The sequence below is a fragment of the Ostrea edulis genome, chromosome 4, assembly GCF_947568905.1.
Source record: "Ostrea edulis chromosome 4, xbOstEdul1.1, whole genome shotgun sequence".
Classification (NCBI taxonomy): domain Eukaryota; kingdom Metazoa; phylum Mollusca; class Bivalvia; order Ostreida; family Ostreidae; genus Ostrea; species Ostrea edulis.
In genome coordinates, this window is record NC_079167.1 from 75,528,535 (window position 1) to 75,542,825 (window position 14,291).

The following is a 14,291-nucleotide window of genomic DNA, read 5'->3' on the forward strand; positions in this document are numbered from 1 at the left end:
AGAAATGGGTGTGTCGTGAACCTGAATAAAGGTTGTCTGCATTAGGGTGAAGACTACTGGGAGATGAAATTTAACATTCATATCCAGTCCAAACACTTTCTAACAATCCAACTCTTGACTATGAACTGAGTATGTCTTGATAGTCATTTGGTCAAGGTAACTTGGGGGGGGGGGGGGGGGGGGGGGTGTTCAAAGTTAGTGTTCAGATAAATTTGTAAGAAAGCAAAACTAGTTAGTTGGATAACTTTATAAAAAAGGAAATCTAGATTAACATAATTAGTGGACACAAAGGTTGCATGTGATCCAAGGTCATTTACATGGAGTCAGCATTTTAGAGTTTTGGAGAATTGGTCACATTTAGACAAAACTAGAGCTTATTTTAGTAACATCCAGATGATGCATATAAAACTGATCATATGACTTTGTAATTTTTTCTAGGATGAAAATGACAATCCACCTATTTTCAATCAAACTATGTACCAAGTCAGTATTTACGAAAATGCCACCATTGGATCATCAGCCGTGAAAGTAGACGCATATGATTTAGACGGAACGGCCCCGAACAATGAATTTGTTTTCCGTATTGAAAGTGCGTCTATAGACAAGTTCAGAGTAAACTTCAGAACGGGAGAAGTGATGGTGGAATCGGATCTAGATCATGAGCAGAAATCTTCCTATTCCCTGAATATTTCTGCTACAGATCGAGGTTCAGTGTCATTGGAGGGCTATTGTCTTGTAAATATAAATGTATTGGATGTAAATGATGAGGTGCCATATTTTGAAACACGGTCACAGTCTAAAACTATCCCAGAAAACATGTCTACTGGGTCACCCATTGTAACAATAACGGCTGTGGATACAGATAGCAACCCGAGACTTAGATATGAGATTCTGCAGGACTCAATCCTGGCCACTGACGAAGAGGGTAGAGATGTGAATGTCACAGCTAACAACATTCAGGTAAATCTAACGCTACAAAAGGCAGAAAAATCTAGTTAGGTTAATAGATACTGAAGGATATGTGTAATGGATAGTACAAGTAGGATATGTGTAATGGATAGTACAGATAGGATATGTGTAATGGATAGTACAGATAGGATATGTGTAATGGATAGTACAGATAGGATATGTGTAGTGAATAGTACAAGTAGGATATGTGTAATGGATAGTATAGATTGGATATGTGTAATGGATAGTACAGATAGGATATGTGTAATGAATAGTATAGATTGGATATGTGTAATGGATAGTACAGATAGGATATGTGTAATGAATAGTATAGATTGGATATGTGTAATGGATAGTACAGATAGGATATGTGTAATGGATAGTATAGATAGGATATGTGTAATGGATAGTACAGATAGGATATGTGTAATGGATAGTATAGATAGGATATGTGTAATGGATAGTACAGATAGGATATGTGTAATGGATAGTACAGATAGGATATGTGTAATGGATAGTACAGATAGGATATGTGTAATGGATAGTACAGATAGGATATGTGTAATGGATAGTACAGATAGGATATGTGTAATGGATAGTACAGATAGGATATGTGTAATGGATAGTACAGATAGGATATGTGTAATGGATAGTACAGATAGGATATGTGTAATGGATAGTACAGATTGGATATGTGTAATGGATAGTATAGATAGGCAGTAAATAAAGATCCATTGGATATCTTTATACAGCTAGTGAATGCCTGATACAATGATACATGTATTATACAGCTAGTGAATGCCTGATACAATGATACATGTATTATACAGCTAGTGAATGCCTGATACAATGATACATGTATTATACAGCTAGTGACTGCCTGATACAATATTACATGTATTATACAGCTAGTGAATGCCTGATACAATGATACATGTATTATACAGCTAGTGAATGCCTGATACAATGATACATGTATTATACAGCTAGTGACTGCCTGATACAATATTACATGTATTATACAGCTAGTGAATGCCTGATACAATGATACATGTATTATACAGCTAGTGAATGCCTGATACAATGATACATGTATTATACAGCTAGTGAATGCCTGATACAATGATACATGTATTATACAGCTAGTGAATGCCTGATACAATATTACATGTATTGTGTTTCAGAATTACTTTGATATAGAGGATACAACTGGTATTGTGTTTGTAAAATCTGAGCTGGACAGAGAAACAGCAGAAAAAGTAGAGCTAAAAATTCTTGTCCGAGACCTCAACGGATGGCACCCATCAGCCGATCAACAAACTGCAACTGGTATTTGATTACATTTGTATTTTGTGTTCTTCAGAATTAAATTAATACTTGAAACAAGACATAGGATCTCCAAAATTTTTTAAAACTATTTGTAAATGTTTTTATATTGCTAAAAATCCTTATTTGCTGAAAAATATGTTTGTTTCCCTCCCTCCTACTCTGTATTAACAATTTGGGAAGGCATTTAGGCAAAATCTTTTCTTGAAGAGAATTTACAAATTACATTCAACGATTGATACGTTTTCTTGCTGAATATATTAAACAAGCATCTGTGTGAGCGGAGTTTAATTATGTCCAGAAATGTTCATGCTTTTTTTTTGTCCTTCGACTGTAGGTTTGCATCGCTGTCAGTTTGTGATTCGTATTTTATTTTTCCTCTGTAGCCACATTGACAGTGACATTACAGGATGTCAATGACAATCACCCACTATTTCTCCCTGGGCCGGAGTATCATGTGAATGTTTCTGAGGGGAGGGAGATCAACGACTTGGTGCTCACTGTATCAGCTGTGGACCAGGATAAGAAACAGTCCATCACTTATAGTATAGGACAGGATTCTATCAACTCATTCCAAATCAACAATCCCAGTATTGGTAAGTAATACTGCGTTTAAGAGAGAGAGAGAGAGAGAGAGAGAGAGAGAGAGAGAGAGATGCACGCACAGTCAAACCTCATTATCTCGAACTTGATGAGGCCAAGAAAAAACTTTGAGATATTGGAGGGTTCGAGATGTTAAGGTTTAAATACATAAAAAAAAATGTAGTAGGGATTTTCAACTCACTTCAACAAATCCATGGTATTTGAGATACCAAAGTTCAACTTTGTGTGCGTATTTAATTTTAAGTTTTTTAAGTTTTGTCATTGTCTTACTAGGAACTGTGACTCTGAGGCAGCAGTTGGACTATGAAAACAATCATGTTGTAAGCTTCACAGTGACAGCTACAGATTCTGGTAGTCCTGCTCTAACATCGACTGCCACTGTCTCAGTCTCGCTGATTGACATCAATGATAATACACCAGTGTTTCAACCACACGCAACACAGTATTCAATAGAGGAAAATTCTCCCAATGGCACAGTTGTGGGAAGCATTATTGCAACAGATCAAGACAGTGGGAGGTTTGGAGACATCTTCTACACCCTGCAAGTCACAAATGATGACCACAGTCTCACTATTGACTCTAAAACAGTAGGTAGATTTACTATCTCTCATTGATATTATTTCCCACATGGTCAAAGATTTAGAGGCATATAGTTTTTCTCTCATTGACAATAAATGTATCTTATAACTTTCAGGGCACTATTTTTGTCCTGACGCCATTGGATAGGGAAGTAAGAGAGGAATACATTCTGTATGTCACAGCCACAGACAACATCAACGGCAACCCTAACCAGCAACGCTCAGAGAGAACGGGGGCGATATTTGTCAAAGTGACAGACGTCAACGACAATCATCCAGTCATAAATAACGTTGGAACCATTCCAAAAACGGTTGTGGAGAATTCTCAGAACAATAGTATCGTGGAAGTGATATCAGCCAGCGACGCAGACATTGGAGCGAATGCTGAGTTAGAATTCTCACTACTGTCTGGACTCGCTAATGTCAGTGACAGCTGGTTCTACATCACCACGCAGTATAACAATGATATCAAGAACAATGAGGGAGTCCTTCGCACCAGGAGATCCTTACTAGGAAATGTAGGGATGTATTTTATTACAGTCAAAGTTGAAGACAAAGGAACGCCTACACGTCTGTCCTCCAACATGACTCTTTTAATAGAAGTCGTCGAATCCAATGAAAATCTTAATCAGCCTCAATTTGTGGTCCCAAAGGGGCCTATTGCTACCCTGCAAATTAAGGAGGTAACAATATTTTCTTCAACATTTGTGGAATTCAATTATGTAGATTTCAAATACAGCTCTCTTTTTTTAAGAATTGTATTTTACAAATTGCAACAAATTTATAAAAATGGGACACTCTTTTTCAGCAACAAGCAATTGGTACTACTGTGATACAGGTTAGTGCTACCGATGCTGACCACGGTAAAAACGCTGAAGTACATTACTATCTGGCACCGGAGAAAGACTACACAAAATTCCAGATACACAAGGACACTGGCCTGTTGACCACTAGACAGGTGCTGGACAGAGAACAGCAGGCTGTGTTTGAGGTCAGTCTGGGTTTTCTTTGTTCTTTCATTTTCTACTTCAGTAAGCACTACATACTGTAAAGTCACTCATTTTCATGTTCCTTTATTTTTATTTTGTTCAAATATGGACACATCCACAAGTTCAAATTCCCCAGGAACAAGAGAAATGGACTACAATGAAGTGAACCCCACTAATATACTAATTTTTCAAAGCTTGAAAATTTGAACCCTACTAAAAATTCATTCTGATCAAAGTTCAGACGGATTCAATCGCCAGTGGCCAGTTAGCTCAGTTGGTAGAGCACCTGACTAGAGATTCAGGGTTTGAATTCCAGTCTGGTCCGTTGCATTTTCTCCCTTCCTGTCATTGTGATGATTTTTTTTGTGGGTGATTCTCTACCTCCAAATTTCTCAAATATAGTTCGATGATTGTGAATTTGCTTTCGTTCTATCGTTTACCTGCTTGTTTTAAAATGTTTTTATTTTCCTGTAGATCAAGATCATTGCCAATGACAGTGGTATTATAAATGTCCTGGAGAACTCCATAACAATCTTTGTCCAACTCTTGGACATTGATGACCAGGAACCCGAGTTTCCACGACGACCAGACATGGAGCCATACGTCTTGGGACCAGTTCCTGAGGAACACTCCATGGAATTCTGTGGTACTGTGGATGTGGCCATAGACCGAGACAGCCATGTCAACAACAGTCTCATCTTCTATTATATTATAGGTATCAAAGTTATACCTTATAGCGTTTTTTTCCCACGGGTCTAAATTTTGGCGATTTGCTGGCTCAAAGGTATGCTAATAATATTAGCGGAATAAATTTTGGTGGACAACAAAGAGTTATCTCTCTTGCAAATACAGAAGTCGCAATTGGGTGCATGTTTGGCAAGTGAAATTTTGGCGGAAAGCTATCTAACCCTAAAATAAGCCGAATTTATTACCCTGCGGAAAAACCTGCTATATGGTATTAATGGGGATTTGTCCGTGTTGATGAAGATTGACATGAATTTTATGCTCTATGAACAAAATTTTGTAAGAAAACATTTCTAAAATCAGGATGCTTAGTACACCTGTGAGGCTTGGATTTCATCCTCGGCAATATACAAAATACAGGGTACTTTAATGTCAACTTATCGTCATTTTAAGAAGTATTTGTCATGCCACTCATTTTTATAACATCATTGCAGGTGGAGATCTGATGGATCATTTCTACCTCAACCAAACAGGCGAGTTGTATTTAATGAAAGCTGTTGACAGAGATGGCGACGTGACCGGAACGCCCATTAATTTTATAAACTTAATCATTTGGGCCACTCCATTGGGATACCTCAACATTGACAAATACTCCACAGCAGAAGGAAGCCAGAGACTAACAGCTCCCTCGTTAGAAATGCGACCGCCCGACGATTATGATACGAGCAACACAACTCAGTTGTGGGTTCTCGTTACCATAAATGATATTAATGACCACCCACCAAAGTTCAGGAATCAGAACCTTAGTGTAGGAATCACCAGAAAAACTCAGTTCCAGGAGACAATATTTACATTCAGTGTAAGTGATGTGTTAAAAAGCTTTATTTATAGTCATGGATATACAGTACTTTACATAGATGTTTCAATATAAACATATATTAGTATATAGGTTCCTTATCAAACAGTATCACAGGGCGAAGATTTAGGGAGTGATGTAAAGGATTTAAAAGTTAAATGCAACAATCTTTAGAAAAGGTATTCTGTTAATATTGTACTGGTTTTGGTGTGTTGGCTGAGTAGTTCAGTGGGTAGAGCACCTGTTTGTTAATATTGTACTGGTTTTGGTGTGTTGGCTGAGTAGTTCAGTGATAGAGCACCTGTTTGTTAATATTGTACTGGTTTTGGTGTGTTGGCTGAGTAGTTCAGTGGGTAGAGCACCTGTTTGTTAATATTGTACTGGTTTTGGTGTGTTGGCTGAGTAGTTCAGTGGGTAGAGCACCTGTTTGTTAATATTGTACTGGTTTTGGTGTGTTGGCTGAGTAGTTCAGTGATAGAGCACCTGTTTGTTAATATTGTACTGGTTTTGGTGTGTTGGCTGAATAGTTCAGTGGGTAGAGCACCTGTTTGTGGAAGGTCCTAAGTTTAGACCCAGCATAGCTGACATTTTTCCCTCCTGTTAACAATTTGGTGTCTGACATAATAATTCGTGAATAGTTAGACAGTTTCTTGAAGTTTTTAGGGTAGAAAACCTTCCTGATACAATATTGTCTCTTATAATTAACTTGTAGGATGAAGTAACAGACTTGGACTCGGGAAACAATTCTGTTCACACGTTCCACTTGATGTCCCTCACAATTCATCCCGAGGGTCTAAGGAATGCATTGTCCAGTGATCCACTGAGTCTGTCTAGTGACGGAGTTGTCAGGACCAACACTATATTCCAGTCTGATATGTCAGGTTATATTCTAATGGAAGTCAGTGCCCAAGACAGTGATGGAAAAATGGCTAATGCCTCATTAAGGGTAATTATTGATGAATTACCTTACCTTAATGAAGACTTACAAATTAAGATTGATCATTAGGACTTGGTATGACAGTAATGATTAGTATATGATTCTTTTGAATGGTTTAAATGCACCGTAAACTTGAACAATTTTCTTCTCAGATTTCCTTGATTAACGATGATCAAAGAGTTAAAGTAATCTATAGAATGAATCCAATGCAAGTGAGAAAATTTTCAGAGGATTTCAGAAGGTAAATATTTCTCTTGCTTTTGTACAAGTAAGTCAGATGATCAGAATTATGCCATGTATGCAACAATCCCCCTTTGTATTATTGTTGTATGCTTCAAAAATCCTCAATAATAAGTTTCTCATTTGTGTTTCAGTAAACTGGAGAAAATAACAAATTACCATATTGTTGTGGATAAGATCCAGACCCATGAGAATTCGGAAGGAAAGCCAGAGGCTGATAAGTAGGACCATTTGGAATATTTCATCTAAAACTGGGGGGGGGGGGGGGGGGCGGGGGGGGGGGGACTATTTAAAAATGATAATTGGGTGCAAATATAATGAAAAAATATTAATTTTTCCTGAGAGACAGATCACTTCTTGTTCATTAGTCCTCTACTGGCGAAGCCAAAGGGGACTTAAGGTTTGAAGTCCGTCCATCTGTCTGTCAGTCTGGCAAATCTGTTTTCTGCAATATTTTTGTGTAATGCTTGCAGATATTCATTTGATATTTTGTACATTGCTTTACCAATTTATAGATCAAGTTAGATTTTTCTTCTGGTCCATTGATTTTTTTGCTGACTTGTGGTCCTTAGTCTTAGAAAATAAACGCAAATGCTCAGTTTTGCCTACTGTAGAATCATTTAAATTCGTGGGGGCCAATTTTCGTGGATTGATGAATTTTTACAGGTTCGTGGGGACGTAATTTCATGGATTTATATATTTGTAAGAAAGATAACTCTGGGATGTATAGTTGTCTTTATTTGTTGAGGATGTAAATTCGTGGGTGAGGGGTACCCATGAATTCCACGAAAATTGAGCCACCACGAATTCTAATGATTCCACAGTACTTGTGACAAATGCAATGTGGAATTGGAATCCGTCATGTATGGCTTTTATTTTAATGGATCTGGTTATTTTTGTGCAACTACATGTTGATGTTGATTATTCATGCAGAATATTTATTATGCAGATGGCCTGACTTAATTAGGGCCAGTAGGGTACATGCTTGTTAATATATGCACCTTTTTCTACATCTAGGACTGATATGTTCATTCATGGAGAAGTCATTAAGCCATTCAGAATTGTCGCTGCTGCTGAACTATTAAGGTAATGTCTTTATTGAATTGTTAGCTTGAGCAAAGCTTGGTGGATAAGATTTTTGTCTGTGCTATGTATGTCTGGTAGAAACTTTTCACATTTTTGACTTCTCAAGAACCTCTTAGTTAATTTCAATATCAAACTTGCCACAAAGCATCATTTGGTTAAGGGGATTCAAGTTTGTTCAAATAAAGGGTCATGTCCCACTCCAAGGGGAGAATTAATTTCTTTTTAAAGTTGCTCTCTTGACAAGGTTTTGGGAACCAGTCAAAGTTTTACTTTTGGTCTTATAAAGTTCCTCTGTTAAAATGGACGCAATAATTTTGAAGATGGCAAAGTTTTTGGATCTTCAGATGTTTCTGCTTTTATGGTGGTTTTGTTGCTTGGAAACACGCATGTTGATTACAGACTGCTTATTGTCTTAATGTTTGTTTTATCTTTTTAAGTAAAATTGATGGAGAAGCCTCAGCACTGGTGCCCATTTTGAATGAATACAACATTCTACAAATTGTGGTGAGTGATTTCACCGAGTACTGTAATGGTGGTTTTTATATAACTATATTTGATGGGTCTGTTGTGATTCGTGTTGTTTTATATTCAGTCCGCAGTTCAGAAGACAGAGGAGGAAGACTCGAACCGACTACTTATCATGGGGTTGATCTTGCTGGCCATCATTTTGGGAATTCCATGTATTGTCATGGCGATAGTTATATTCTTAATTACAAAGTCGTGAGTACACAAACTTTGGTAAACAAAATCATGATGTCTTTTTAATTCTATTCGTGACATATTGGATGCTTCATTCTTAGTGTCAATTATATAAAATAAATTGTATTCTACAGAAAGGAGTATGATTTTATGCATTGCATGTATGTTGTTTATATGATGACTGAATTTCATGTAATGAATTGTGGTTGATATCCTGTTTTTGACAGGTATCAAAGAAAACTGAAGGCAGCCACTGCCATGGTATATGGTAAGTACATTTAATTTGACAGTTTTTTGTGCTCCCCAAAAAATTTCGGAGGAGCATATAGTCGCTATCATGTCTGTCCATCCTTCCGAGCTCATATCTCTAAAATTGTTTCATCAAAAATTGATGTAATTGATCACAAATATTCCTTGAGACAAATACTTTTGGACCAAGGTCTTTCAAGGTCATTTTGGAAAGGTCAAGGTCACCCAGAACTTATAAAATTTCCTTATTTCAACAGTTTTTTTTATAAAAAAGTTTCCATCTCCTAAACCTTTCATCAAAAATTTATCATACTTGATCTCAAATATTCATTGAGACAGGGACTTTTGGACCAAGGTCATTTTTGGAGAAGTCAAGGTCACTCAGAACATATACCTTATATGAGCAAAAAGTGCCTTATTTCAATGGTATTTGAACAGGTATTGATCATTTATCACACAAATAAGTAATAAGGAAATGGCTTTCAGACAAAGGTCATTCAAGGTCATTTTGTAAAGGTCAATATTACTCAACATATACCTTATATATGAAAAAAAAAAACACCTTTATTTCAACAATATTTCAACAGTTGCTGATCATTATGCAAGTTCATAGGTTAAATGTATTTTGGGGAGCATCCGTCAATTTTACTGATATTCTCGTGTGAATTAATGCTTAAAGAAAATTAATATGATATTCTCATACTGAGAACAAAAGAATGACCAACATACCTTTTTCAGGACAGGAGAATGATATGCAAAAGGCCAAGCTGCCTGGAACAAACCTGCATGCCTATGAGAAGTAAGTAAATTTATGTGATCAGTAGAGAGTTTTATCACAGGTATTCATTAATGCAACCTCTGAAAACTGGAACCGAGATGTAAATGAGAGTTGGTTTTTTGTTTTGTAGCAATGCCGTTTTTGAGACCCAAACAAGATTTTAGGTTTGGTGATGTGTGCCCTGCATAGTCGTTGTGTGCATGTATATTGTTTTCATGCACTCTGATTTGCCTGTAACATTTACTAGTAAAACAAATCTCAATCAGAATATGATAAATTCGTTTAATACCAGATTTTGTCAACATCTTGTCCATTATATATCCGATATAATGGATGATCTCCTGCATGTGTTGATCAGTATCGAATGCAGTTTTTCCCTTTTGACATTTAGAATTATTCCCTGTTACTGTTGTTTTTGTATCATTAGTGTTTGTACGCAAATGATGTCATAGTGTCGTAATCATTGTGGTGAAAATTGAAAAAACTTTTTGATATTTCAGTGCCAATCCTATTTTCTTGGAGAAAGTATTATCACAAGAATCACAAGACTTTGAGTAAGTACAAAGAAGCTAATTTAATGAATGAAGAAGAGGGTCAGAAATGTAGAAAATTAATTTTGCATGTATTATTGTAGTATGTATTAACAGCCTATGTGTTGACCTTCCTGATTTATGCAGGAGACTCCAGCTTAACTTAATCTCTCACGAAGTCTGTTTCTATCATTGAAAAACTCCTGACAGCATTTAGAGACCCACTGTACTGTAAATGTATACTAACAAGTATCTTGGGAGTACAAATAAAAATCACAGGAAATCTCCGTTAGGATGAGAATAGACAAGTACTTAATATATATGTGTAAGCTTTATAAACAAAGCTTAGTATATATTGTATCAGGAAATATTGTTTTCTAGTTAACAAATAAAAACAAATTTTTTTTAGCCGAATGGGTCATTTGGGGTAACAGCATTCTGCAGTTTATGTGCCCCTAACTTTGATGTTGGATCAGGTGGATGGAATAATTTGTCAGACATGTAGAGATATTTTCCTTTATACTATCAAGATAAATTCTAAAGACAGAAATAAGATACAAAATTTTTTTCCTATTTTTCATTTTAGTGATCAGTCTTGCATCGAGATTTGAAAAATGATTACACTTGATTGCAGGGACTTTGTTCTTTTTTCAGACATGGGGAGGGGGGGGGGAGGTTATGTTACAAAATCTCCCTCTAAAGATCTCCCTTTAAAGGGACTGGTTCACGATTTTTGATAAAAATATTTTTCGTTTTCGATGTTGAACATTAAAAATACAACTCTTTTAATGTTGACAGCCAAAATTCTGACCTTCTGAATGCAAGAATAAAAGCAATATTTTAGCCTTAAATCTGTGTTATGTAAACAAAGACTGACTAGAGTCTTTTTATGTATACAAACAAACCAGTGAAATATTGATTTTGTAATATAAAGCATCTTGATTTTGCATAGTCACAAATTTTAACTTTTAGATGACTTATTTTACCCCAAAAATGCTTGAAATGTGAAAGATATGATAAACTTGGATCGATATCCATTTCTTTTAAAAATTTCGTAAACAATAACATACCGCAATCTTTGTTTACAAAACAAATACATGTAATAAACTCTCTAAAATGAGCTTCTGTGATCATGTATAACCATAATTTTTAGGTTAAATCTTTTAAACACATTAGACAGTAGATTTTGATCATTAAAAGTAAAAAAGAAAATTTTGGGGAAAATCGTGAATCCATTTCTTTAAGTAGATTTTACAGGTTAAGGACTTGTGTTCCAAAATCAAATAAATTTTTGACATCTGTGGGATATATAGTCATGTTAGACAGTTGAAAGACTTTGTCATTTCATGTTTGCCAGTATCTTTCATTGAAATTTATCTTTTCTGACCATTTTAAACCTGCTGTTTTATAGTCTTGAACATTTTGTATAAACATGCTGGAGTGATGACGGAGTCATTTGATTTCAGTGACACTGATTCCGTGGACAACAACGCAGTGGACGCTGCTGTCCCCCAGACAGTGGACACACAGGAGGTGTCCATGACATTTAAATCCGACAATCATATAGACCCTCTTCAGTACGCAACAGTCAAAAATATCAGTGCTGTGATAAGTTCCCAGGAAAACGGCTATGGCCACAGAAATCCACTGTTTTCAACATTTAATGGAGATACTCCAAAACCAAATATGATTAACGGTTTGCAAGCTTCTGACATTTAACGAAGTTTTGTGAGAGTATGGAGAATTTCCACCATTTCATTGTGATATTATAAATTATTCAAAGCATGGTGTGATACGACAAGGAATTTCTTGTCCCATTTCTGTCATGTGTCGTCTGAGTGGTAAATGATGCAGGTTGCATTTTTGTATCTATGTTTTGTAAATACATTATGTATGTACATGTGATTATTGTACATCTGTGTTAAGCATTTTATACAACAGTATGACACAACTACAATTACCTCATTTTCTTTATTTCATTTGCTTGTGCAGACTACATTTTTGCTTTACAGATTTTAGTTTTACCTTTGTAAACAGAAATTTTATTTTGAATGTGCAGACTACATTTTATTCCCTTTTTTTTTTTTTTCTTTTTTAAATTTTCATTTATTTTTTTTTGCGCTATAGATTTTAGTAACCTTTGTAAAACAGAAATTTTCTTGAGGAGGCCCAGCACCAAAGATGCTAAACTCCAAAACTTGCAACTCCATCATGAAAAATGGTATTGATTGAATTACCTTTACACAAGGAATATATGATATTGGACATCTAAACTCTCATGGTTACAAAGTTCTAGGGTATAACAGATAATCTGAATGACATGTCTCCCTAATTGTCACTATGCCGGTCAGGCGTTAAACAACTCAATTTTGAAAATTTATTTATAATTTAAAATTAGAGCAACTGTATTTTATCCACTATATGATGAAGCATAATGAATTCCAAGCACAGTATTTTTATACGCTTACATGATGCCCCCCCCCAAAACTAATATATTTTTGTGATTTACGCAATCTGAATCCATGTGTAAAGTAAAATAAATTCATATTCCTTTTTTTTATGTTGAAAATCATCATCATAATGAAGCATATATTCTCTGAAAACTTTACAACTGAATGATGTTGGGTATGAAATATGGACCACCATTTTAATCCAGACTGTAGCCTAAAAATGATGGCACTGTAGCAGAATTTCATGATCAGTCTTATGTTGAAGAGATCAGTAATCATCAGATACTTACAAAATGCAAACCATATAAGCAGAATTTTTAGCAAGGATTGAATTTTGGCATTAGCGAGGGTATTGAGGTAATAATTATTTTTCTTGGAATTATAAAGTCGCTAAAATTAGCTCTCGATAAATTTATGTTCCCAATTTTATGGAAGATGCGCTAAATGCATGTTTTTCTTTATAAAAAAGTTCCACTTTATAATATATGGCATTTTTATGTGCTAGCTTTAGAGAAGCAGTATTTTGATATTATGATATTTGTATGTTGAGTATGTACATGATTTAAGGGACCAATTTTGAGGTTGTGATAGGTCAGATTTTGTACAGTTGTTGTTATAAGAGAAATAGAAAACTAGATTATATAGTTTTTATATTGTTCTAAATTTGATGTTTGTTTGAATTGATCCCTGTATCTATTGTCAAATGTGTGAAGTTCAGCAACTCTTGCCATAGTAGGAAGTCCTCGCTCACAAAGTGCAATTAATATTTTCAATTTAATTTTCACATCTGTTTAACTAAGGTATTCAGAAAGCAAGCCATATACATGTGCATTAACTATGATGTACAATAAGTGGTTGAAGAATGTGAATGGCAAGTGTAAGTAAAAATTCACAAAACTTTTATTTGACAGGAAAAAAGGATAAAGCATGCAAAAATTTTCTGAAGTCTTGTCTTAAATTTTAGTGGAATCCATTGTTTGCTGTCTTGTCACTTTGTGAGTTGTATGGTTTCTGAAATGTGTCATGTATTATCAGATGAAATCAAAATGTATGTTGCATTATATGTTATTTATTAAATTGCTAACATTTTGCAGGACAAATATTCCTTTTATTTCTTGGGGGAGAAGTTTCCTGGTGATGTAAGGTTGTTCTTGAATGTTGTTACAGAATTGAACAAATTACTATGATATAACTACAAGTTTTCTGATGAATGAAATTTTCATTGATTAAAATTATTGTAAACAACATCATCATTACACAACAGGAAAGTCAACCTACAAATCAAAACAATTCAAAATTAACAAGAGGTACTGTGAGCAATGCTCACTAAGAATATCC

General features: G+C 35.2%; 1 protein-coding gene across 4 annotated transcripts in view; it reads left to right on the top strand.

Annotated features, from left to right (window-relative positions):
- Nucleotides 1–14,053, top strand: part of LOC125668019 (cadherin-23-like) — a 45,492-nt gene extending 31,439 nt beyond the window's left edge. For 3 of the 4 annotated variants that reach the window (XM_056163811.1, XM_056163810.1, XM_056163809.1), the window contains 18 exons: nucleotides 439–960; nucleotides 2,133–2,277; nucleotides 2,661–2,870; nucleotides 3,151–3,464; nucleotides 3,572–4,138; nucleotides 4,264–4,446; nucleotides 4,919–5,159; nucleotides 5,623–5,987; nucleotides 6,697–6,930; nucleotides 7,074–7,162; nucleotides 7,296–7,382; nucleotides 8,179–8,247; nucleotides 8,685–8,751; nucleotides 8,840–8,967; nucleotides 9,174–9,214; nucleotides 9,934–9,994; nucleotides 10,474–10,527; nucleotides 11,970–14,053. In XM_056163811.1, coding sequence (XP_056019786.1) covers nucleotides 439–960; nucleotides 2,133–2,277; nucleotides 2,661–2,870; nucleotides 3,151–3,464; nucleotides 3,572–4,138; nucleotides 4,264–4,446; nucleotides 4,919–5,159; nucleotides 5,623–5,987; nucleotides 6,697–6,930; nucleotides 7,074–7,162; nucleotides 7,296–7,382; nucleotides 8,179–8,247; nucleotides 8,685–8,751; nucleotides 8,840–8,967; nucleotides 9,174–9,214; nucleotides 9,934–9,994; nucleotides 10,474–10,527; nucleotides 11,970–12,222 — 3,630 coding nt within the window. In that variant the 3' untranslated portion in view covers nucleotides 12,223–14,053. Of the gene's footprint in view, nucleotides 1–438; nucleotides 961–2,132; nucleotides 2,278–2,660; nucleotides 2,871–3,150; nucleotides 3,465–3,571; nucleotides 4,139–4,263; nucleotides 4,447–4,918; nucleotides 5,160–5,622; nucleotides 5,988–6,696; nucleotides 6,931–7,073; nucleotides 7,163–7,295; nucleotides 7,383–8,178; nucleotides 8,248–8,684; nucleotides 8,752–8,839; nucleotides 8,968–9,173; nucleotides 9,215–9,933; nucleotides 9,995–10,103; nucleotides 10,138–10,473; nucleotides 10,528–11,969 lie in introns of all 4 variants that reach the window. The other variant, XR_008802638.1, reaches the window with a different exon arrangement.
- The last annotated feature ends 238 nt before the right edge of the window (nucleotides 14,054–14,291 follow it).